The sequence below is a fragment of the Durio zibethinus genome, chromosome 10, assembly GCF_047325235.1.
Source record: "Durio zibethinus cultivar Kanyao isolate XHJ-2024 chromosome 10, ASM4732523v1, whole genome shotgun sequence".
NCBI lineage: Eukaryota > Viridiplantae > Streptophyta > Magnoliopsida > Malvales > Malvaceae > Durio > Durio zibethinus.
This window is the reverse complement of record NC_143171.1, coordinates 7,253,219-7,280,320: the sequence shown is the minus strand read 5'-3', so window position 1 is coordinate 7,280,320 and position 27,102 is coordinate 7,253,219. Positions and strand designations below refer to the sequence as shown.

Genomic DNA, 27,102 nt, shown 5'->3' with positions numbered 1-27,102 from the left:
ATAAAAGGCTAAAACATAAAATAAGATAAATAAATAAATAAGACAAATAAGATATAAAAAAATGTAAAAAATTATACAATTAGATTTGGATCGAATCCGAACCCAATTGGTTTGAGGCCCAAACTAACTATAATGTCTATAGACCAATTTATTTTTTAATTTGCAATTATTTTATTTATATATATACAAAAATAATAATTAATTAAAATTTTACATTATTATCATAATTATTTACATTACAATAATATATTTTATGTTTGTTGTTACTTCCAATATGTTTAGAATTGTTATAGTTCTTTTTTAATATGTTATGACATTTCTTATATATTTTACATCAAATGATACAAATATTATGTTTCTTTTTAACTATTCATGTTATCTATATTTTTTTATTTATTATATATTTTTCTTATATATTTATAAAAATAATAATTAATTGAAATTTTACATTGCTATCTTAATTATTTATATTACAATAATATCTTTTTATTGTTATTCTTACATTTTATTAAGTTTAGAATTATCATAATTATTTATTAGGTGTTACGACACTTATAATATATTTTATGCTAAATTATTGAAATTTTAGGGTTCCTCTAACATGATTACGTTATTATATTTTTAATTAATTTTTTAAAAATATCATTTCTTTTTTGTTAATTTTTATACTTGAATTTATTTTTAACTATATTTTTATATATTTATAAGAAAAATGTTTAATTTAAATTTTACGTTATTAACTTAATTATTTACGTTAAAATAACCCTTTTAATGTTTTTTTTTATATTCAATTATATTTAAAATTTTCACAACTCATCTTTTAGCATGTTATGATACTTCTATCATATTTTACATAAATTGATATAAATTTTATTATTTCTCTCATTTGATTATATTAACAATGTTTTATTTTTATTTAAAATATAAATTCTTTTAAGTTAATTTTTTTGAAAGAATTTTTATGCTAATATTTTTTAATTTCTTTAGAATTATTTTTATAATATTTTTAGCTATTTTCAAAGATATCAATTACATTAAAAATTATTTTAAAACGAATATTTTTAATTATTTTTTTTATTTTTAAGTAATTTCATAAACATGTGATAAAATGAAACATAAATTATTACATAAAATGAATATTATTTAAATTATATATAAAATTTTGTAAATTTTGTTTTACATTCTCATTACTTGATAAGCATGTTTTATCGTTTTCTATTTTAAAATTTAATTATGTAAATCTAATAATTATTATTTGCTGACCTTATTATAAGGTTAAAATACTTATTCTTACTAAAAAAATCCCCGAAGAGATCGCCAATTTCTGGTTCCGGGGCTAGGCATAGCCGGCAGTAAAGTCTAAAATCCCAGGTCTCATTTTTCTTTTTCTCCCAGCCATTCAAGTTCATCAAATTAAAGATTTTATTTCTAATTTTGTTACTTTTTCTTTACACTTTATCATTTTCTTAATTTTAATTTATTTATATGAATTCGATAAGATAAAATGTATGTTAATTCTTTATATCTATCGCATACACGTTCATAAAATCTTGGGGAAAAAAATTTACATACTCATAAAATTAATTTTATATTTGTTACGTGAACGAATTCATTTCTTATTTTAATATAAAAATATATTCTTCTAGTTTTTCTATCAGTCGAAAATGATATTAACTTGAAATTATTACCAAAAAATTGAAAAGAACTATTACCGTAAAATAAAAAGAAAAAACGAAGTAAAGAAATTTCTAACGCTCCAATGCTTCATTGGGATGATTGAAGATAATTATTACCATCATGTCGCTTTAGAACTGGATCAAGTGCATTGTCAACATCCACTCAAATGAAGCAGAGCATCATCTTAACAACCTGGCTTTTAAGTGCAAAATTTCATCATTAGATTAATATATGAAAGCCATCTATATCCCTCTAACATTTCGTTCGCTGTTTGGTTTTAAAGCAGAAATTTAGCAGAGAATTACACTACTTAAATCATATTCTTCATAAAGCATATATATATATAAAGTCTAAACCTAAACAAGGAATCAGTACAACCAACTACAATGCATGGCAGAGATGACATTAGGCATCGTACTCCCCCTGTGCAAACTTGTTCTCTGGATAGAAGACAGCAATAACTTGATTTTCACCAAATCTCCGTCCATTCATTGCAGCTTGGGCTTTTTGGGAACCTTCAACGTCTGAGTACTCCAGAAATACCTGAGAATACCAAAGAATTACAGTTATTAATTCGGGGGAAGGAATGCACACGAGAAACTAGCAGAAACATTCATTAATGCATGTCTGTTCACCAAAACAATAAAATTTCTTAGAATTACCATACATAACGTCAACGAAAAATGATATACATTGAAGAAAAAGGTCGAACACTGACCTTCCCAACACCCGGTAATGGTTCACCATTTGGATTTGGGCGAGGTATAACAACATTCACCAATGCACCTGCATGGTACTTGTGAAAATTTCGAATCCACAGAAAACTTCATTCAAAGAATTAATTAGGAGAAAACAGTATGAAAAAATTATAGGTAAAGGGTTATTGTGTCTTCCATCTGTGCATGTTAAACTTGATTCTATAGCAGAAAATGGAACTAGAAAGAGCTGTAAAACAGAGATATAAACACAAAAAGGACGAGGAAAATATACAAGGGAGAAATTATTTGATATACTGGAAGTGGATTTTTTTTAATTCTACATACGGGTTAACATGATGACTCATGTCCTACTTTTTTAAATTGGTTTTTATTTTTTTAAATATATACTAAGGGTTATGTGTTACCCTGTTAAGTTAAAAAACTTCATTATCAGTGTTTGATAAAATATACAAGGGACTTAGCAAGTTAAACTTAAAACTTAAAAAGGAGGGCCAAATCTGAAAATGATGGACCAATTAGTTTAAAAGGAATTTCACCATGTTTTCCACCCTCTTGTCTCATGTCTTCAACAATGTCATCATACTCATCGTCATCTCTAAGATCATCTTCACTAAGTGCTTGAGTCAAGCACACAACCTTTGTGGGCAAACCTTGTGGTTGCAAAATAAGCCTCTGAAAAATAAAAGGATTCAGCAAATTAGCCAATCATCTACAGATGTGACAGAATAAGATTTAGAAAAAAAAAAAAAAACAAAAGGTAGCAATACTTAATCTTACCTGCAAAGCAATCTGCTGCTGCACATGCTGGAGGATACTCTCTTGCTCAGGCTTAGGCTGGGTAGCACCTTGGTTTGCTCGCCTAACAGTAAGAGTTTTATCACCCATTTTAATTCCATTTAGAGCAGCACAGGCAATGTCTGTGACTGACAGATCTTGATAAATGCAAAATGCATAGCCTTTTGAGTTTCCAGTTTCTCTATCTTTTACAAGATCAAAACCACGAAGGGGCCCAAAAGACTCTAACAACTCCCTGATCTGTACTTCTGTGAAGTAATATGGAAGCCCTCCCACAAAAATGCGGTCTGGACCCTCAAGCCCACCAGCAGATCCCGGAGATAGACCCACAGCAGCTAGATTAAGATTGGGACTGGGCTGGCTTGGACCAAGAGTTGCAGCCAGTGAAGGGTTATAGTCACTTGGTCTCCTAACCTTCACAGGCGCTCCCTGGAAATTCAAACAGGTCAATGCAACTTCTTGTATCTAAATGATTTCAGTATGAAGATCCAGAAGAAAATAAAAATACCTCAAAGATAATCCCATCTAGAGCCATTGCGTTACTAGCTTCCTCAACTGATCTCATCTCTACAAAAGCAAACTTCTTTTCATGGTTTATGTAGACATTAACAACAGCATCCCCTGAATGTTACATATAAGGATGAGCAACCAGAGACATAAATCAGGTAATTCAGTCATCCAATAGATCAAAAGATTTCTCTGTATACCTGGACCAGCAGTGTTTCCACAGATTGCAGCCATAACCTGGCTGAAGAAAGTCGCGACTGACTGTAACATAATATTTAGGGTCAGTTCCAGCACTAAATGCAAACATAACAATGAGATACTAACTATAGTGTAGAGTAAAACCTGTTCATTTGCAGTAGGAGAAAGCCCTCCAACATAGACGCGACGAGCATGCCTGGTAGCCTGAAATGAAAAGATAAATCATATAAATGTCTGTAATGTAAGAAAATAATTTTCTAGGGAAAAGGTCTAAACTACTAATGTATGCATAATCCAGCCAACCTGCTGAGTCATTGCCTGAACAGGCATAAGAGGGAGACCACCAAAATGCTGAAAAAAATCAAACTTATACAAAGTTAGAGAACATACAGCAAGCCCACAACTATCTTATAAACATGAGAGAAATACATACCTGACCAGTTGTTAGAGGAAACATGTTTGGAAACACTCCAGGAAGGGCTGGATTATTCCCAGGAATCTGGACTGCAAAGGAAATTCAGATTTCATACAAAGAAATAATTATAAATAAGGGTCTTATTCCTATAGCGGTTGATTCAACAAAAGGAATTTTATGCCTCATTTCCCACAGCATATCTGAAACTCTTAAAGATAAAAAGGAAAAGAACACAACATAAGCAAAGTCTTGAGGAAATACTTGCAAGACTACCCAAAAAGGCAATAGTTGCCAGTGGAAAGACGAACAATACCATTAAACCGGTGCATTGATTCCTCCTTGTAACAAAAGCTACAGAAGTCGGCTCACGCAATTGCCTTCTTACAACAAAGACAAAAACACAGAAACAAACAAACAAACACCAAACACAAGAAAAAACCAAAACTCTCTCAGTTCCAGAATTATTTCACCAAGTAAAGAATATAAAAATGATTTTACAACCCTTCTAGAAGACCACAGCTCAAAAGGCTGTTTATACAAAATTGAAGAAAAAATACAGCTTACCAAAACCACACCAGTATTTTTGATAGGAACTTCCTACACTAAATCAACCAAAAAGAAAAAGTAGCAGTTAACAAAATATGACAATCTTAAATCCTGTAAAGGCATATGTACCTGCAGTGGCAGCAGCGGTGGCTGCAGCAGCAGCAGCAGCAGCAGCAGCACCAGAACCAGCAGCTAAAATTGCTGAAGCGGGAGGTGCCATGTCAAAGCCACTAATCCTTTTGCTGCAAACAAATAAAGTTAGTATATCAGGGACAAGAAATATAATTGACATAAACTAGGGTAAAAAACTTTAAAATGGTCATGCTTTACTTCCAAGACTCACTAGGAAACAAATATGCAAAAATTAACCAAATACTGCTTCAATTTCTAAAACAAGGGAAACTATGTGCTTTACAAATCATCAAGTTCTTTATAACCTACCTCTTTGAGGGTGAGCGAGAGTGGGATCTTGACTTTGATCTGTGTTCAGATCTACCCCTTGAGCGAGACCCATGCCTATGCCTGTCCTCCCTGTCTCTATCATAATCCCTTCGCCTGTAAACAACATTTAAAAATATAACTCCATTAACAATTAGCAATAAGAACAACGAGCATGTTGTGAAAAAGAGTAATCAAAAGTCAAGGCAGCTTAAATTGATTTATTTATGCTACCTAACATAGCCTCGATTTCGGTGAAAATCATCATCATCCCTATCTTTTCCCCTTTCCCTCCTCTCACTCCGCTCCCTACTTCGATCCCTATGACGATCTCTGTGATGACGGTCACGGTCCTTTTCTCGGTCCCTATCCTTACTTTTCTCCCTATCCTTGTCCCTTTCCCTGTCCCTATGGCGATCACGATCCTTCTCCCTTTCCTTATCACCGCTTTTCTCCTTTTCCCTACTTCTAGAAGACCCTCTCTCGTACTCACGAGATCCATCCTGCAAACAGTTTAGTCACATTAGCATTAACGAACATGAAATCCACAATTATATTGCTAAAGGAGCCTGATTCGCGAAAAACATACCTACTTAACAAAACTAACGCCAAGAAATTTGCTTTTAATAAATGAGTACACTCATACAACTACAATGACATTGAAAAACCCTAGAAATTTAACCAACCTAAAATTCCTCAAAAATTTCTCCCAAAAAAAAAAAAAAGACTAAAACAAGCAATATCAATGGCTAGAAACTTGAGAGAAAAAGAAACCCTAACTTCACGCGATCTCGTGGTAGAGACATAAACGTACCTGGGATTTGGAATTGCGGTGATCATCAAGGCCGCCGTGACTAGCTTCGCGAAGCTGAGGAGGGGGATCGCCGCCATTACTGTTTTCAAGGTCCTCTCCGTTGCTCTGGTAGCGAGCTTCGTAATCGGTCATTTTCTTTTGGTGATTTTGGTTGGGTTGTTTTTTTTCTTTTTGGGTCTTTGTTTTGACTGTTTTGCTGTGACTACTGAAGAAACAATCGTTGGCTCCGCTTCGTCGAGGATATATTTTAAAAATATTTATAAATTTTTTAATTAAACTAATAATTAAAAATATTTTTTTTGTCAGTAAGAATTATTTTAAATTAAATTATATTAAATAATAATTATTTATTTAAACAATTTTTGTTTTTATATTTTTTATATTAATATTAATTAATCATATTTTGTTAATTATGAAAATTAAATATGTGAAAATCAATTATTTATAATTTCATAATTTTTTTTTAGTTTTAAAAATTTTATTAACAGTATAATTCAAGTTTTATATATTTTTATTTTATTATGATTTGCTTTTTAAAATCTGATTAAATGAAGTCCAGAGCTGTATTCAACCTTGGACACAAATAAACTTTTTTTTTTCCATTCAAAGAGAAGCACACAACCCACAATCCATTTATAAAAGGTGAAATCAACTCCGACGAGTTATTATGTGAATAAAGGAACAAAAAAATTTATTATGTGAATTCTACAAAAATCACCGAGTGTGCAATGCATATATATCCCAACCCCCATTTAATTGGCCTAGCTATGCTACTGAATCAGTTGATCACGCGTGCATACCATCACTAAAAAACCAATAAGCCATATACATGCTATCACAAAATTTCTCCTATAAATGCCAATACAAAATTTTTGTACATCTTCTGGCCAACTACCTTCTCTTTGCTCCTCATACCTGATTTCATCATCAATCTCATGAAAAATATTTAATCCAAATTAGCTTGGCTTTCCATTACCACTTTTCAATTCCCACCAATTGCTATTATGCTCGCAAAAATCAATCATGACCTGCAAAAAAAAGGAATACCTTTCAGAATAAGCATCTAGGACGAGGAGTGATTATATTGAATGAGGAAAGGATGATCCAATGCCATTCCATAATATCCCGATTACTCCAGTCAATGCAGATGCCAAGACAATATTTCAAAGCCTAGTGTTTTTAAAGCATGCCTCATTGTATAAAAGTAAGGATTAATGTCATGAATGACCTTTAAATTACAGTGAAATGTTTAATATAGTATTTAAATTTTAAAAATCTCTAATGTTTATATGAATTATGAATATGTTAACTAATGTAATACTTGAAGGATTGTTTCTCTACCACATGTCATTGTTCGAAGCTAACCGTATTACAAGTGAATATCATATTAATTAACAAATTCATAGTTCACAAATCACATTAAAAATTTTAAGTATCACATTAAATATTTTACTATAATTTAGGAGCCATTTATAACATTATATCTAAAAATAATTATTAACCAGGTTCTGTTATAAGTTATAAATTTCTGAGTACCGTAGAGAATGAAATGAGAAACAACTAGTAGGATTTGGCCAGCATATTCCCTGTTCGGTAATGCCAGTCAAAACTAACACGGCAGGTCTTGAGATCTCAATTCACGTAACACTCCTTTTTCGTATGATTATCTCTATGGTGTTCCACATACCTCTCCTTAAGTTGCAAGTATCATATTCTTCTCAATGTTAATCTTTACTGGGAAGACAGCATGACAATGCAATAGAGCAAGAATTCTATGATTCTACCTATACCTTCCTACATCTTTATGTATGCCTCATGTCAGTAATGCCACAAACATGTAATCTCTTTACCGTGAGCCATGTCTCAACCTAAAGGCAATCCAGTGAAGCGATACAAACAGCTAAGATTCACTCAAGGAAGCAAACCCAAACCTATCTGAAAAAAACAATATATTAACTAGTTGTATAGGATACCTTGTTATACTCATTATTAGTGATTTCCCTCTTAAGATTAATATGGGCAGCAGCTATGACTTACGCCTTCTTGAGCTTTCCTTTGGCACGAAGAGATCAATCACAACTTTCCTGCATGGAAATGACAATCTGATGAAAAGGAGGAAATATGTAGAAAAAACATACGAGACCATACACGTCTGTTCTTAACTAAAGTTTTAACTGAACAGGTTTATGCAACCTCAAAGGATGATATTCTCGAAGCTCTGGGGATGACATCAGAACGAAAAGACCACCATGAAGTTCCACTGCAACTTGACTATGACTTCCTGGAGCTCATGCTCAGGTGTGTCAGCACCATATACCACCTTAACTACCATTCTAGCATCTGCCTTGGGAAGGGTAGGCTGGGAAAAAGCCAAATCCTTTAGACATTTGCAAATCATTCTCAAGCTGAAAACATACAGTGCAACAAAATTGCGAAGAAGCTTTCATCAGTGGAAATTAAACAAGGCTTGCATATTCAACATAGGATGGGATGAATCAAATGAGCAATCAAGGTGAAATGTCTATGGTTAAAGCCTCAAACAATCTACCTGCACACTTTGCGAGTTTGAAACACCTTTTTTCAGGGCCTTCGATATCCTCCAGCTCTCCAATTCTGTTCTTGTTCCTTAACAATATCTGGATAGAGTTTTTTGAATGCTTCATCAGCATTCTCTTTTAACTTCCAATCTTTGAAGGAAGGCCTTTCAACAGCTAAATTTTTCAGGAAGCCTTTTACTTCTTCTTTGCAACTTGGGGAAAGGGCATTTACTTGTGCTAAGCTTATTATTGGGGTTCTTGCTAAATAAGAGAAGCACATAGTCGCTTGCTAAAGATTTAGATCGATCATCTGGAAACAATAACGAACTCTTGGGAACCCAAAGTCCTTGCACTAATTGAGCATGCATCTGAAGGACTTTCAAAAATATCTTCAATTGAGGCATCTGGAGCAAAGTTCTTAAGAGCACTAAATACATGAAAAGGAGGTCCCCATTGAGAGAAAAAAGGAAATTGAAAATATTAAATGAGATAATACATGACAATATGACTTTAGTAATCCCTACCAAGGCTGGCTAAACAAAGTAAAGTTTAACCGTCAAAGTCTCAATCTTTATTTTTGGAAACTAAGTTTAAAAACTAAAAAGAAGAAAAAGCAGGAATCAATAATTTTATTAATTTAAAGCAAACACTATATAATAAGATCATGATCCTAAATTCAGGCAATCAAAAGCATTAAAGATGCATGTATGCTAAAAGCCTAAGTTCATTGCAAAAACATATGGCAAAAGTTAATTTTAGGTCCAGTATACAGTGCGAACATTTGGGGGATTAAACCGCATCTTCTTTTATATATCTATATATATATATATGAAGAGAGAGAGAGAGAGAGGGATTCGCTTACACCAATGTAAGTCTTATAATTTTTTTGACCCTTGGATCAAAATGGCTAAGATTAAAAATATTATTTTGATCTAAATTAGTCATAAATTTAATTTTGATCCAAGGGTCAAAAAAAGTATAAGACTTACACTAGTGTAAGTGGATCCATACTTATATATATATATTATATATGACAGCAGCCAAACCAGGCACACACACAAACACACATAGAAAACACAATGGAATCCCTACTTGAACAGACCTCAGACAGTAATTTCTTCAAGCATTCTTCCAGTGAAAGTGAAAGCAAAAACCTGAAGAAAAAACAACAATGGTCTTTAAATTATTAAACATAAAGAATAGGCAGATGATGCATTTTCCTTGGCATAATAAAGCCGTGAACATATCAAACACTTGAACAAGAAGTAAAAATACATATAAAACAAAAGGCAAATGATACCAAATTCTATCTCCTCTCATATATATATATATATATATATATATATATATCTGTGGAAGCTAGAAACAGAAACTAGAAGGGTAACCATAACTTCTAGATAGACCTTGGACTTTGTTATTGTTAGTAGCTCCAAGACAGAACAAGTCAACACAATCATACCTAAAGATAATGAGAAACTATTCAAATCAATAGTAACTGACTTATTGATGCTTCAATAGTAATTTCAAACATCTATCAGAATTTTTAGTTTAAGGGGCTAACAAAACAGGAAAAAAAAAACATACGGCTCATCGTAAACTGAATTGGACAGCTTTCTTCTGCCATCATTCTCTGCAGATACTGAGCAGAGATGTAAATCTTGGAGCTATGATACTTGAGTGGAACCCAACACTGGAAAGGAAAATGAAAAGGAACAAAAAATAAAAGAAGCAAATCTAATTAATTCATAGTTTTCAGAATTCAGAACAAAGTCCACTGGAAACACAAGTGACTACAAGTTAGTGGAAACTCTAGAAGCAGTAATAATATCCTACACTTACAAGCCATTTGGATTGCTCATGTTTCAACGTAAATTTAACATATAATTCAAAGGGTAAACTTCACATACACCCCCTGTGATTTGTGACTTTTCCACTTACCCCCGTGGAAAAATTTTTTCTCACTTATAACCCCTATGGTTCACTACTGTTGCCAGAAGGGGCAACAGCCTTAAAAAATAAGGGTGAGGGTAATTTTGTAATTTCACTAAATTCTGCTTGATTTTTAACTTTGTTATCCCTTCTAGTGACAGAAATAAACCACAAGGTTGTAAGTGGGAAAAAATTTCCCCAGGTGTAAGTGGGAAAATTGCAAACCGCAGGGGGTGTATGTGAAGTTTTCCCTAATTAAAATAATATTGTTATGCTATGTAAGTGAAAGAAAGTAGAAACCTCTTTATCATCTGCTTTTTGCTCAGTTGAGGACTGTATTCCCTTGTTCTGCTGCAATGGTAAAACTTGAAACTCATGCATTATAGAATTAATAAGCAAAAAGCAATTACAGGGGAAAAAAACTGAAAAAGTAGATTTTCCACAAGAAATTACTAATACGTATATGGAAGAAGGGATACAAAAATAACAAAACCAAGGTATGTTTCAGACACATATTCTGAACCTTAACTTTTTACATTTCCTAAAATATATGTAGACAATCAGTAATCACCCGCTTGATTGATGGACCAGCTGCTTCCCATTAGGCTCTTCTACTTTAACGGTAACTTCTACATTAGCAGTAACCCTGTTCTTTCTTTTTGAGACACTGGGCTTGAGATGTTGCAGCGGAGCTGAACAACTGCATGAATAGGATTCAGGTGCAACTACAACATAAAAATGACCTTAGAACAACAATATACGTTAGGATCACAAAAAACTACTACCACTTAATTCTCATATTAGGACTAAGCAACGACCATGCAAGTTAAATTCAAAGAAGAGTAGTAGAAGATTAACATCATGTATGCTTCGATATAATCATGCAGGGCTTACATGTCAAATATTATTTAACTAGTTTCAAACAAGCTCATTCAAGAGACACTAGATATGCATACCTTATCGCCCATTAAAACTCCAAAAGCATACCCAGTTGTGCGAGGTGGCAGCCATGAAGAAAATAGAGTTTGAAAATGAACAGAAATACATAAAATCAGGTTATAATGCAAATTGCCCAACAAAGATTAAAACACACACACACACATCAAACCCACTAGACAAGGTTACATTTAAAAGCACTAGACAAGGTTACAAACACATCAAACCCACTCGACAACTTGAATTTTGTTTAATTAGGTCAAAAACCAATGTAGTAATGCAACTTATCAAAAGATGCAATAGCAATAATTAGAATTTTGATCAATAGAAAGCTCTAAAAACTATAAATAAATAGAACTTTGTTTAAAAAGTGAAATCAGAGCCAAACCTGCTTTGTCATCTTCAATTTGCTAGAACATTCACTATCATAATTGTTGGAATCAACATGGACCGACATGTCAATTTCCACTTCCCCACTTCCAGGTTTCACCCTTACCTACAAAACAAATTCACAATAAAATTGGTTCAAAATTAAAACAAAAAAAATTAACGAACCTCTTCGCATCGTTCATCTAAGTCGTATGGTAGCCAGCAAGGCCTTAGAGGATATTGCAAAACATATAGCTGCAATTTTATTCAAAAAAGAAAAACAATTAAGCAAAGATGAAAATTAAACAAAACACAAAAATATAACAAAAATGCAATTACCCGAGTTTTGAAGTAGATTGAAGGAGTGAAGAAAACGTCGATATCGCTAACAACCTTATCTTCTTCATTCATAATCTCATCTTCTTTAGCTTCCTCGTCAATCTCCATCTCAATAGCACCATTTAAAAGCGATTGTTCGGCTTTCGGTTCAGCAACCACCGGCGGCTTTAAATCTTCTTGTTCATTTTCTTTCTTCGAAATTGATTCCGGTGGTAACGTTGGTGGTGGTTCGGGTTTCGGGGCGGACTCTTTGGTGGCTTTTGACACTTTACCGTCGATTAAATTGCAGAGAATGAGAATGCAAGGTAAGTGATTGCATTGAATTAAAATACTAAAAGAATATTGCAGTGTTTGATATAGAGGGCCAAATGTTAGTTAAAACGCAGTAAATGAAATGATATAGTGTTTGGTAAACAAAGTATTTTATTAGGAACGCAAATACGTGGGATGCATAAATCTTCTTACCTATTTGATATAAATATGTACATATAAATTAATTTTTTAATTATATTTAAACTTTTAAATTTTATAACATATATAAAATTCATTTATACTGACTATTCATTAAAAAATAATTTTTTAAAAAATATATCTTCGTTTCGAATATTTTTATCTACAATAATATTTTTATACTTGTAAGATTATATCAAATAAAAATAAATTATGTATTTTTTTAAAAAATAAAAATTTATATATTATTGAATGATAAATTAAATAATAAAAAATATATTAGCATACTTTCACTTTTATAATATTAATTGAATTGCTGTATAGAAAAATGTTAAGAGATATGTGAAAAAAAAAATACTTTTAATAAGAATGAAATTGCAATAATAGTAAAATATATCTTGAAAAAAAAATTATAAAAGCAAAAAAAATCTAATAGTAATAGAATATATCTTAGAAAAAAATTGCAAATGAAAAAAAATAAAAAATTGATATAACACATTATATTTGTAATCTTAAATTTATAAAAAAATATTTTAGTGGTAATTAAGATTAAATAGATATTTTTTAAATTAATTTTTTAAAAATTTTAAAATCAATATAATAAGTGACAAATATGAAATCAAAATTTTTTCTTATATTTGAAATATAAATTTAATAATTAGAGTTTAAATAGATATAATTCTTTTGATGATCTTATTATTTAAAGGTTTAATATGAAAAATTATTTGAATTTTCAATGTCAAACATAAAATTGTTTGAATTCTTAATATCTTACATAAATTTTTAAAAATATAATTTTATTGATTCAAACCTGTTGGGGGTATTTTTGGGCCTAAAAAGTAAAATGATTTTTTCACTTGTTAGAGATTATTAGTAAACAGTCATAAATATTTTTAATTTTTGAATTGATTTTATATATAGAGTGCCACATCAGCTCGCTCATGTCATCAATTTATTCATCAAATCTCTCAATTCTCATCTATAAATAGGGTCATCTAGGTAAATGTGTAAACGAACAGAGTTTTTAATGAATTATTTGTAAACATGTTCGATTTCTATTCGTTTATGTTTGTTTATTAAACTTAACAAACGATTTTGAATAATATTTTTATATTCGTTTATTAAAAGAACTGAATACAAATAGAAATTTATTTAGTTTATTTATGTTCATGAACAAATTCATTTAAACCTCATTTATTTATTATTCGTTTATTATTCATTTATAATAATACTAATAAAATTATATTTTTTTTCGTTACCTTAATCCTATTTTAATAATCATTTATATTTATTTGGATTCATTAATATTCATTTAAAGTTTATTTTTTAAAATTTATTTGGTTATAGTTTATTTACTATTTATAAATATATTTATTTATATATATTCGTAAATATATTCGATTAATATTTATAAACGAACTCATTTAAATTAATTGAATGAATACGAATCGCACATAAACAACTAATTATTTAAACAAACAAACATGAACAAATAAAACAATTTTCTCAACGAATACGAATTAATCATGAACACCTTTAACAATAAAAAAACAAACATAGATATACGTTCGTTCTTGTTTAATTCATTTACAATCCTACATCTAAGTATTATCTAGTTATCTTTTTTTTTTTTTTTTTTACTTTTCCTCTATTTTGGTCTCTTTTTGACCTCTTATAACTGATTTTTAATTTAAAAATCAAAACACAAATGTAGGAAACATTCATTATCTTTGCGCTTTACCTTTTTTTTTTTTTCTCTCTCGTGATTTTAAGGTTTTACCTTTCAGCTCAAAATTTAGCATAAACAAAATCAAAATAAAAAAAATTTATTGAAAGATTTGAAAAAATTTAATCGTTGTAAATTTTAAACACGTGTAAAAGATTTTGATAATTAAATAATTTTTTAAATAAAATTATTTAGTAAACAATTAAAATTATCTATTAAGAAAATAAAATCCATATTTCAGATTTTTAATTTTAAAAATATATTTTTAGATTGATTTATTTTCAATTATAATTTGAATAATTTTAATATTTCAAAATTTTTAAAATTATTTAATTTGAAATTAAAAAAAATTATCTTACTTTTTAAAAAAACTATCTTATGTATCATTTAAAAGAATTACCCATATAAGTGTTCATATGGTAAATCTTATAAGATATTTATATATATTGTAATATATATATATATATATAGATGTAATATAAATTTTCAAAAGTATTCATTTGTATCAAAATAAGTCCGACACATATATTTAATTTTTATAATATGTATAATTGAACGTTAATTTATAAAAATAATTATATTATAATATTTAATCTATATAATTAAATGTTAATTTACAAAGCAATTTTATTATAATATTTCATTTATATAATTAAATACTAATTTACAAAAAAATGAGTATAATTCATTTTCTATAATTAAATGCTAATTTGCAAAAATAATTATATTATAATTATTTTATTTTTATAATTAAATGCTAATTTACAAAACAAAAAAAAGAGACAGCTTCGGTTCACATTTACCTGCCTGATTAAATTTCTGCAACTTAACAGAAACTTGTTTTGCAGACCATCTTTTAGAAACATCTCTGCAAATCATCTTCCTCAATAATTCCTTAGCACGTCAACCATCTCGTTGTAAGCTTTACCCATCACAATTTTCCGAAGCCTTTCGTCATAAAAATTTTAATTTTATGGAGTTTCCAGGAGCAGAAGGGAAAAACCATTTACTTGTCGTTGGAAAAAGTAGTCCAGAGATCCGGCAACAACTGAATGGAGAGGCGGCAGCAATGGAGGTGGATTAGTTAGGGTTTTGACTGGGAGATCAACAAGGAAGAAGAGAGGAAGGTCGGTAAGCCTCAAAGGATATTTCCGTGAAAATATATATATATATATATATATATATATATTTACTTTCCCTACTTCAAAGTTATAACGTGCTGGTAATGTTGCTCGCTTTCGCAATATCAAACGCCACCTTTATGTGCTTGTTTGGATGAGGGTTTTGGGTTAGAGTTTGATTTGAGATTGGATGCGAATTGGAGGATTTGGGCGCAAATTTGGTCGTCGAGCTCGCTTTAACGATTTCAGAGGTTTTTGGTGATGTGAGTTTTTAACGGCAGTGCAGGAGGTAATAAAAAGGAGTCTAAAATGCAATTGTAAAAGCTTGGAGTACGTGAAAGTTAAAGGTTTCAAATTTCGATTTTAATCGAATTAATTTACAAAATTAATTTAATTTGGTTATTGAATTAATTTTGATTGATTATAAAAACATATTGCTTTCAATTAAAAAATTGAATTAATTAAAATTTTAATTAATATACAGCAAAAATTAAATAAAAAATTAAAAAGATATGAAATTGATCATTTTATTATATATGTTAAAAATTTTAACTTAATATATTAGTATTTGAATATTTTATTAAATAATTTTATTTAATTTTTTTTAAATATAATGACTTAAGAATTTAAAATATAATTAAATTTAAATGTAATTGCTATTTGATTAATAAAAAAATTGACCAAATTGATTGAATTTAATAAGATTAATCAATTCGATTTGATTAACGAAAATAAAATAATATAATTCAATTAATTTAATTTTAAATAATTCAATTCTAAATTAATAAAATTCACAAAATAAGCACTCCTACCAAATCTAAAAGTCAATCAATTTTCATAATTAATCCATTTGATTAATGAATATAAAATAATATAATTAATTTAATTTAATCTTAAATAATTCAATTCTAAATCAATTGAATCCACAAAATAAACACTCCAACCAAAACCCATATAAAAAATAATTTGAAGAGTAAAGCTCTTGTCATACATAAAATTCGAAAAAAAGGTTAAACTACTAAATTTAATATAGACTATATTACCTTGTATTTTTACAAAATATTATTTTTTGCAACTTAAAACCCTTAAACTCCATATCACATGACAGCAACCCTGCCATTTCACCAAAATCCCCTCATACTAAAATCTAGTAAACAATAAAATCACCTATGAATTAAACAAAGATAGATGACTAATGCTCTGTGGAAACTTGCTATATGGACCGAAGACAGCCAGAGCTTGTTTGGTCTGGGATCTCTTCACGCACCATCCATGTCCGAGTGTTCAAGAAATACTTGTTCGGTTTTGAGCCTAACAGGGCCCAATTTGTAATTTAAAAAAGGTCCACTGTTTCCAGTAATATTGGGTCTTGGAGCCCAATTTTAGAAGTTTGGTCCAAAATGACCAATTAATATTTATATAAAATGACCAATTAATATTTATATTTTTTTTGACAAAGAAAAAAATAAATTTTGTAAGGAATGATTTTTAGTATTTTGAATTAATTTTTCAAACTTATAAGATAACTGAAATTTAATTTAATTGATTTATATAATCATTTTTAAAATTTCAACACATAATTCAAATTATAATATGCTTTGTAAAAAAAAATAATAATAACCCGAGTGGTTTGCGACGAGTGAAGGTTTTGCATGTAAGACTTGGAGTTCATTTTTATTTTACTAAAAAAAAATAATAATATTTTTTAGGAGAATAAAAAAAAGTTTTTCTTAAATTCATAAATATTAATTATGATACTTTTTTTTTTTCTTTTCAGCTATTACGTCTTCAGTGATGTAACCAAAAGAGACTTTTACCAAAACCATATTTTCCTTTCAAAAGAAATACTTGGTTTAAGGTAAATCACAAATTTTGAATCTTAGAACATTTTTCCTTGTTTGCATAAATATGATTTCATTATGTTATTGACATCTTGAATCTTGACACGTGTCACGTGGATGGACAAATGTGACATGCTATTATTTTTTTACTACTTATTTACTGTTTTTAATTTTTTGTTAGCTTAATTACATCAATTAGCTTAAGATAAAATATTAAGATTTTAATTGCAGATATCACAATTCAATCCTGACCAAAATAAAAAAAAAAAAAGTAAGTTCTAAACTTTTACAGTTGAATTGAGAGGATTAATGAATCTTATTATAACAGTTTGGCAAGTTGTGGAAAAGTTTTTACAATTTGTGTTGAAGAACATCAATCCTTTAGTCAACCAATAAAGGCATGAATCAATGTGGTTTTGTCATGATTTTTTTGTCTTGGAATTTCTATATATGAGACCTTCACTGCAGCCACATTATTGCCCCTTTCCTTTCCTTTCCTTGTTGTTATTTGCATGGGAGAGATGGGCCGCTGAATAAACAAAAAAACCCCAAAATTTTATACAAAAGAATATTTACTTTTTCCATTTTATTATTAATGTCATTGTCTGCTCAAGGTTCTTCAATTTCCAGGTTTTTATTTTTTATTTCTAAATCAGTTGCAACCAGCAAATCCATTGTAATTTGACTTTAAAGCATAAAAAAAAAAATGAGAAAATCAAATAATATTCAAATGTGAAATTTTTTTCAGTTTTATATTGGAATTCCCTGTTGCATCAATGGAATTCCTATCATAATTATAACACTCTGGACCATTTTGCTCCATTTCTCTTCTAGTTATCTGAAAGCGCTTAGCTTTAAGGTTGTAAAACAGGTGTACCTAACAGCCCCTGATAGTTTCAATCTTAGTCAAACAAGCTTTTGAGTATAATTTTGAAGGGAAAAACAGGATTTCAATCATTAATCATCTTGTTGAGGAAGCATTGGATAATTTACTTTCTGAGAACGTATTGGTAAGTATCCAAGGCAGATGATTGTTCTTCTGCTCTTTCTTGACTGTTCCAAGGAAGCTTTCCCTTGTATGGTATTTATATTTTTCAACTGGTAGAGAATGGCTTTTGAATATGAAAACAATATCAGAAAAATGTAAATTTCACAGCTGGGGAGAAGATGTTTCCCTTACTGCAAAACCTAGTTTTCTATCATTGATTTCGAGCTTGGCAAAATGGTTTAGTCCAATACATTTAGGACGTATTTGATAAATAAAATTATATTAAATAATAATATTTTGTTTTGTATTTAATGTGTATAAAAATTAGGATAAGATAATTTACTTATTAGTCAAAATTATTTTTTTTCAAAATTTATATAATTTAAATTATTAATATAATTTTTAAGAGTACAATATTAATAGGATATGTAAATTTAATTTTGATGAATAAAAAATAATTTTTTTATTTTAAAAAAATTAAATTATCTTATATTAAGAAAATAATTTATTCTCTTTATAATCTTATCTTCTTTTTTATTTATAAATTAAATTTAATCTAAAATAATTATCATATTATCTTATTTATTATTTTATATATTAAAAATTATTTAATTTATCATAATTCTTATATATATTAAATATAAAATAAAATAAAATTATTTTATCTTATTCTATTCTACGATAATTTAATTTTATAGATCAAACTCATCTTTGTAAACAGTCATAAGATTAACTACCCTTCGTTATAAACATAAAGTCAGTATTTAATTTGTCAGAGCTGCAGCATCATTACAATGGGACATCATTGGAACCAGGGACATATCCTGTCTCTATCAATTCGCAAAAGAAGAGGAGAAAAAGGGGAGGTGGGAATGGGGAAATACTGAATAAAAAGGATGGCATCAACTTTTTTCTCTAGTGGACATGTTTGAAAATTGGAACTGGTTGGAACAACAAGATATTCACTTCCCCTCCTCGTTTCGTCTTACCTATAATAAAAAGAATACTGAAAATTGCATCATTGGGAAGTCAATGGCATGTATTTTTCCATTAGGTAGCGTGACCCGGTAAACCAGATGATGAAAACAACAGGGCAGGGGAACCAGGGAGATAAACAACACCTTTTTGACTATTTAATATTATTGTTTTTTAGTTAATTTTATGAATATTTTAAATTATAATAAAATATTTAATATGATATTTAAATTTAAAAAATTTTAAGATAATAATCAAATTATGTATATTTTTAACTAATATAATATTTATTTTAAAAATTATTAACTTTTAATGAACACACATAATTGACAAATAATCTTTCAAATGTGACATTACCCCTTTTTTTTTATTTTCCATTCCCTTTGTCTACGATAATTATTAAGAAACATAGGTCTCTTCTTTGGTAGGAATCTACTAAAATTTTATGTAGTATCCATGCCAATAGTCTCATTCCCAGGTTAGAATCTGATGGGAAGTCAAGAATTTAGATGGGCATATGCAATGTGTTGGAATTTTTAACCTTCGTGAGCAAGAAAGGGAAGAAAAGCAAGAAAAAAATGGGGAAAATGAAAAGGAAAAGTCTAATTTTTTAATATAAAGCACAATAAAGAAAGTTAGTCAAGCTTGTTGATGGTCCCTTTTTTTGTCGTATTACAGTAACTTGGCAGAGAAAATGCTGTCTGTTCGGTACGGTGGTGATGTTTCAGCACTCCTGATTAGTCATGGCTCTTGCGACAGCAGGATGACTGGTTGCTCTTACCAGTAGGTTTCCTATAAGTGAGCTTTTGGTTTCTTTTTTCATGGATGGTGAAATAGTTGGTTCTAGTTAGAAACCAAAAGCAGTTGGCGCTTTTTACCTTAAGCAGTTGGCCCACAGCCTCCATCCAGGCTCCATCAGGAAAGTGGGACCTGGATCATGGCTAGTAGGAAAACAATAAGCCAGAGAGTGGGTTAAAAGTAAAGTTCTTTCCTTTATAATCCTCCATATTGGACTGATATGACCGTAACACTTTCTTTTTACCGTTGAGCTGGTAATATAAGAGGAAAGAGAAACAGGCTCAAAATTAAAAAGGCTACCTAAGATGAGGAATGATTGTAGCCCCTACAAATCACTAATGCAATACTATTAAATAAGATTAAAAAAATAGTGTTTAAGGTCCATTGTGATCGTTATGAGAGCATTTCAGGATAAAGATTTTGAATTCAATAAGAAATAGTGCATTCTTAAATTCGTCTAAAAAATAATTCAGGCAAAGCTTGAAAATTGACTGAATCATTAAGAAGTCGTCCAGACACAGGGATTAAGTTCTCAGAATGGAAATAGTACATATGGCTTAACCTAATTAAGCTGAGATTTTGATGGCAAAGGTGGCCATGGCCGTCTCTGACAGGGAAGAACCAAAAAAAAAAACATTACCATCGTGGAGGGCCCATATCCTGGCTGGCTAGAATAATGCAGAGTTTGAACTAAAAAAAATTGAAGAAAAGCACCCAAGTCAAAGCAAGTTATGATGATTGTGCAAAGAAAAACATGCCGGCTTTATGGTTGTATATCCCTTCTAACCTCTTACTTAAACTCAAAACCTTATCGTCGTTATCTTTAAACTAAACAAGAATCAAATATATAAAAATGAAACTACTCAAAAAACAAAAAAAAAAAATTTTTTTTTCTGTTCATGTGTGCTTCGATCATCAAACATTAAAGATATCCCAACTTAATACACAATTGATGCGTGTACGCCAAATGCAGAATCATCAGCTCTATGAAATAGCAAATTGGTTTTACTTCCTTGTCGTGCTTAAGAATTTCATTTTCATTCTTTCAATTATGCGTATTTTAAAAAGTTTTAACTGTTTTCCTTTTATCTATATGAAGGAGAGGAAACCATAATTCTAAAATATAATGTTCGAAAACATTTGTCTCATAAACTTAAAACGACTAATAAATCGTCCATAAAATCATGGATTATCAGTTAAAATGCAAAAGCAAAAATTAAAAAAAAAACTATTTAACTTTTTAAAAATAAATTTTTATATTTTTATTATACACAAATAAATTTTTATTTTTTGATTTATATTCAAATAAAAATTAATTTATATTAAAAGTTTATTTATGTACAAATTAAAAGTTATGAATTTATTTATATATAAGTTAGAGATTAAGAATTTATTTAAATACAAATTAAAATTTAAAAATTTATTTAAATATAATAAAATATAAAAATTTATTTAAATAAATTAATAAAATTCATGAATTTTTTTTATTATTTTAGCCAATTGAGATATAAAAGATAGGTCACTAATATTAATTTTGTCATTAATTAAAATTTACCGAATCAAGTAACAAAAGTTATCTCTCATATGGAATATTTGGCTTTGTTATGTCATGCCTAATTCATTAATGCTTTACTATAATATTTACATAATATTAAATTAGTTATGAGTAAGATCACCTATATTTTTAGATCTTTTGTTGACTCGATGCAAACCTAAAAAAAAACTAATAATAATGACGTTTAAAATTGAAATATATTACATAAAATAGTTATTTTATATACCTACACGTAGGGATGGCATCAGATCGGGTTTGAGACAGATTTTGCTCGTCTCAAATCCGATTCGACTTTATGTTTTAGCATATCCGAATCTGATTTTATCCGATTTTTTTATACCCCGAACCCGATCCGACACCATGTAAACCGTATTCGACCCGACCTTAAATTAATAAAATATTATTTTTTAAAATATAAAATATTATTTTTTAAATATAAATATTTAAAAATATCATTATATAAATATATATAAATAAATAATTAAATAATTAATTAAAAAATAATTTTTTATATAATGTCGGATCGAATTGAATTTTAGACATATCCGAACTCGACTCGACCCAAAAATCAAAATTAAAAAAAAAAACTCGACCCTATAAGATTGAATCGGATCAAAATCTATCGGGGATGAGATTGATTGCCGTCCTACCTACACGTATAAAATGAATCACACATATAATTTATGATACAATTATATCAATCACATTCGACAAGTAATGAATTCAAACGGGCCATGGCATTTAAAATTTAGAGCTAATAGAATCCTACTAATTATTACTGTTGATATGCAATTTAAATAATATCATTACCTTCCAAATATTTTTCTTATTTCTTTGAGTAATGATTTTATTTCAATTATCCACAAAAAAAAATGAAGTGATGATATATAAAATTTATGTAATTTTCTTTACCTAAAGCATAAACCCCTTTTTTTTTTTTTTTGGTAGATTTGGGTTGACGAAAAAATTAAAAGGGGAGATATGAATCAAATTCAAAACATATACTCAATTTTTATCATCTTGAAACGAAAAATAAGAAAGGTAAAGAAAAAAATTCACAGGATTATTATTAAAAAAAAGGGGTTATTGCCCCTTCAAGACAAGTTGCTCTGTTTTGTAAGAAAAGAATATCAACGTGAAAAGGGGAAAACTATCAAACGTGCTTAGTGCTAGTAAACCAAGCCACGTGGCTAAATTGAATTGGCTAAAAACAGTAAAAAGTTACAATCAATGAAAAAGTAGTTTGACTTTAGATGAATTTAAAGCAACACCAAAGGGCAACGACAGCCCCTCAGCTCTTGTCCAAAAGAAGTTCAGACCACTTCACTACACGACAAAACAGCACCCCCCGACAACTTGCCAAAAACCCATTAATCAAATCTTATTTGTTGTTAAAACAATGTGTTGTATTAGATTAATACTAATAAAATCTTACTTAACAATAATCTATAAAAATTTTTATTTTATTTCTCTTCTGAAAAGTAAGCCAGCAATAACAATTAGACCAAAGAACTTTACTAAGATTTCTCACTTTCTTTTCCTTTTCTCTAAAAACTTTCACATGAAGTTCTCTGTAATTGTTTTTTTTCTCTCTCTTTCTTCTTGTGTGTTCTTTTTGAGCCGCCTTATATAAAACTTATCCATATCTGATCCTCTTTCTCTGTTTTATTGAGATTGTTATGTTATTTGATTCAGCTTTGACCGTTGCATCTTCCAGCTGCAGGATTTATTGATTGGATTTGCTTTCTGGGTTTTGATTTTTTTTTTCTAACCTTTTGGGTGGGTTTTGGATTGAACTTTAAAGCTCTTGAGCGGAAAGAGCTGGTTTTCAGTGTTTGGGTTTAATCATTGAGCTTCTTTGGTTAACGTGAATTTTGGTCAGAGACTCGGTAGGGAGCTGGTAGGTGGCAAAAAGAGCAAAAAAAGAAGAAATCAAAAGCACAGATTGACTGGTAGATAAAAGAGAGAGAACTAAAAACAAGGCCATAGAAAGAAGAAGAAGAAGAAGAAGAAGACATACCAACTTCGTGTGTGAAAAAGATAGTTTAGAATTGTGAGATAAATGCTCTAGATTTTCACCTTCTTTTTTTGTCGAGTAGTTTGATTTCAAAGAAAGCTCTCTCTCTCTTTTTTTTTTTTTTTAAGTCATGCCGGTCGACTTAGATAATTCCTCAACCGGTTCCGGTGAAGCTAGCGTCTCTTCCTCCGGTAACCAAAACCCACCTCCCAAAACCACCGCCAAGAAGAAACGTAACCTCCCTGGAATGCCAGGTACCGTAAAACATAGCTATCTAATAACCAATAAACATCCAAACTTTGCCCTTTGTCTATTTTTGGTGCTTCATTTTGTTATCAATTTTCTTTTTTTTTTTCTTTTTTTTTTTTGGTTGCTACAGATCCAGATGCCGAGGTGATTGCTTTATCTCCGACGACTCTTTTAGCAACGAACCGATTCGTTTGTGAAATTTGCAATAAAGGGTTTCAAAGGGACCAAAATCTTCAGCTTCATAAGCGAGGTCATAATTTACCGTGGAAGCTGAGGCAGAGATCGAGTAAAGAAGTGAAGAAGAGAGTTTATGTTTGTCCTGAGCCCTCTTGTGTTCATCACAATCCATCAAGAGCTTTAGGCGATCTTACGGGAATTAAGAAACATTTCTGTAGAAAACATGGAGAAAAAAAGTGGAAATGCGATAAATGTTCCAAAAAATACGCTGTTCAATCTGATTGGAAAGCTCACTCTAAGATTTGTGGTACTCGAGAGTATAAATGTGATTGTGGAACTCTGTTTTCGAGGTATTCAAAACAGTCTAAAGATTCGATTTGAATCGGAAAAAATTGGACATTTTTGTGGGATTGACTGCTAATTTTGTTTTTGTTTTTTGCAGAAGGGATAGTTTTGTCACCCACCGGGCTTTCTGTGATGCGTTAGCAGAAGAGAGTGCTAGAACTCAAACACAACCTCAGCCTCAGAATCAGAATCATCCTGTAGCGAATCCCAGTTCGGAATCCGACCTGAAAGTTCAGGCTGTGGATTCATCACCACTACCTGCACCGGCACCGGTGTCGTCTCTGGCTCCGGCACCAGCACCAGTGCAAGTTTCGGCCCCAGCTCCAGCTCCAACTCCAGCTGCACCGCCTCTGCCTCAGTCAACTAGTGTGATATCTACTTCAGTTTTGCCAGTTCAAAATTGTGGTAAGTTTTATATGTTACCGAATTTGGAAAATTTCGATCTTTGTAGTTTCAATTTTGTCCGTTCTTATTTTGTTTAAATTAAATAAAGACAGCTTTTTTTTGTTCTTATTATGTCTTTGGATGAGTCTTGGAACGTAGTAGTTTTTGTCTGTTACTGGTCTTTGTTGTTATCTGGAGGTTTTACTAACTGGGCTAGTGAGACTGAGATTTGAGAGGGGAAGGAAAGAAGGAAAGTTAAGACTGAGATTTGAGAGGGGAAGGAAAGAAGGAAAGTTAACTTATTTTCTAAACTGTGAAATTCAATTTGTGCAATCCTGATAAAAGACCAAAGTGATTCAAAAGTTAAAAAGAAAAGAGAAGTGGATTTACAGAAAGGAAACCATTATTGATTCTTGCTTTTTGCTCTAAAGTTCTTTCGTAAGGATAAGTCTTTTAACTTTCCATGCCTCTATGTTTTAGACTTTTAAGACAGGTCCCCTAATGTTCTATTTGCCGTCTATCTCGGTTCTTGTTATAGAGTTGCCTGAAAATCCTGCTTCTATTGTCGAAGCGGCTTTGGCTCCAGCTCCGGCACCAGCTGGCCGAAATGGAAGTTGTAGCAGTAGCACCAGCTCAGGTAGCAATGGGAGCAGCAGCAGCAGTGTATTTGCAAGCTTATTTGCATCCTCAGCTGCATCTGTGAGCTTACAACCTCCTCAACCTCCGGCTTTTACTGACTTAATTCGAGCTATGGGTCGCCCAGATCATCCAGCTGACCTTGCTCCATCAACATCTAATGAACCAATTTCTCTATGCCTCTCAACCAACCATGGTTCATCAATATTCGGGACCGCAAGGCAAGAGCGCAGGCAGTATGCACCACCACCACAACCTGCTATGTCTGCCACAGCACTACTGCAGAAAGCTGCTCAGATGGGAGCAGCAGCAACTAATGCATCCTTGCTTCGTGGTTTTGGTATAGTTTCATCATCTTCATCGTCTGCACAGCAAGATAACTTGCAATGGGGTCAGATACATGTTGAGCCTGACAATGCCTCTGTTGCAGCAGGACTTGGACTTGGGCTTCCTTGTGATGGAAGTTCAGGATTAAAGGAATTGATGATGGGAACTCCCGTATTTGGTCCTAAGCAAACTACTCTTGATTTTCTTGGGTTGGGGATGGCTGCAGGTGGCAGCCCCAATGGTGGCCTGTCAGCTCTAATTACCTCCATTGGAGGTGGACTTGATGTTGCTGCAGCGGCAGCGGCAGCAGCAGCAGCAGCATCTTTTGGAGGTGGAGATTTTACCAGCAAGGACATTGGAAGGAGCTCATGACTTGGTATAAATAAGAATTATTCTTGTCCATTTGACTTTGGGGAAAATATAAAATGCACAGGGCCACCTGATCTCGAACTATTCTGGGTTAAGAAGAAAACGAAGGTAATATATAATTTTCCATAAAGAATTGCCATTGTGGAGGAGGTTAGCATCAAGGCATCAAAGAGGCAGTTTGCGTCTTTTTTATTGTTCTGCTGCCATGTGCATGACAATGGCGAAAATGACTTTTCTTGTTGCAGTATAGCTTTTGTAGTAAAAGGAAAATTCAAAAGTCAGATGTATTAGGATACTGGAAGTGTAAGTTTGCTCTAGGAACAGCGACATCTCTGTAATTCCGACATTCTTTGTATCAGGTTTTTCAAGCTTGGAAACATCTGTAAACAGCAGATGGGATGTGTTTTCGCTATTATTAGATTTTTAGCCCGGGCATAGGCGGATGTGTAGTGGAAATTTTAGCGGTAAAGTGGAATCCCAACATGGACTGTCAAAATGCCGAAAATGGAAGGATTTAGGTTGATCCTGATCAGTGGACTGGATTAAGGTTCCAATTTGTTTGAACCAAGCCAACCTTAAACAATTCCATCTGTTATTTATATTTGCAATTAATTTAAATTTGTTGTTTTATGTATTTTGTTTTTCATTCTGGGATCATGGGAATGAACTCAAATTTAATTTGGCCTGGTTTCTTGTTGAAAGAAAGAGCAAAAGCCTTTTCTTTTTTTGTTCCTATGAGATAAGATAGAAGTTAATGCAGTCAGACAGAGAGGCTGAGTCATTGTAACTGTGCAATGTAGAGTTATTTTCATGTACGAAATTGGAGATAGGAAAATCAAATGAAGATATTATTGGGGTCCCCTTTTAATTTCTCAAGTGTTCCGAAGTCCTTACCCCATAAAAAAATGTCGTCTCAATAAACCTT

General features: G+C 30.9%; 2 protein-coding genes and 1 pseudogene across 7 annotated transcripts; 1 reads left to right on the top strand and 2 right to left on the bottom strand.

Moving 5' to 3' along the window:
- Positions 1–1,874: 1,874 nt before the first annotated feature.
- LOC111292261 (splicing factor U2af large subunit A-like) lies at positions 1,875–6,324 on the bottom strand. Of its 5 annotated transcripts, none has more exons than XM_089766634.1 (13): positions 6,110–6,324; positions 5,530–5,798; positions 5,299–5,412; positions 4,987–5,099; positions 4,330–4,400; positions 4,200–4,247; positions 4,041–4,100; positions 3,899–3,959; positions 3,700–3,812; positions 3,174–3,620; positions 2,933–3,068; positions 2,396–2,473; positions 1,875–2,220 (listed from the first exon to the last, which is right to left on the bottom strand). In XM_089766634.1, exons 1-12 carry the CDS (start codon positions 6,239–6,241, stop codon positions 2,418–2,420), a joined length of 1,620 nt encoding a protein of 539 aa, XP_089622760.1. In that variant the 5' UTR covers positions 6,242–6,324; the 3' UTR covers positions 1,875–2,220; positions 2,396–2,417. The 5 variants fall into 5 exon arrangements, with proteins under 5 accessions (XP_089622760.1, XP_022740278.1, XP_022740277.1 ...); XM_022884543.2 differs by having other exon boundaries at positions 2,396–2,463; XM_022884542.2 differs by having other exon boundaries at positions 2,396–2,463; positions 3,899–4,100.
- Positions 6,325–6,771: 447 nt separating this feature from the next.
- Positions 6,772–15,841, bottom strand: LOC111292179 (uncharacterized; annotated as a pseudogene). The gene is made up of 14 exons (XR_016345695.1): positions 15,199–15,841; positions 12,220–12,485; positions 12,067–12,135; positions 11,903–12,007; positions 11,532–11,603; positions 11,147–11,300; positions 10,876–10,923; positions 10,227–10,336; positions 10,038–10,105; positions 9,750–9,822; positions 8,658–9,097; positions 8,303–8,514; positions 8,083–8,193; positions 6,772–7,137 (listed from the first exon to the last, which is right to left on the bottom strand). The product of XR_016345695.1 is annotated as an uncharacterized LOC111292179 (transcript).
- Positions 15,842–23,066: 7,225 nt separating this feature from the next.
- Positions 23,067–26,811, top strand: LOC111292715 (zinc finger protein GAI-ASSOCIATED FACTOR 1-like). Its single transcript, XM_022885230.2, has 4 exons — positions 23,067–23,944; positions 24,070–24,466; positions 24,559–24,866; positions 25,384–26,811. The coding sequence occupies exons 1-4, from the start codon at positions 23,821–23,823 to the stop codon at positions 26,178–26,180; spliced, it is 1,626 nt and encodes a 541-aa protein (XP_022740965.2). The 5' UTR covers positions 23,067–23,820; the 3' UTR covers positions 26,181–26,811.
- The last annotated feature ends 291 nt before the right edge of the window (positions 26,812–27,102 follow it).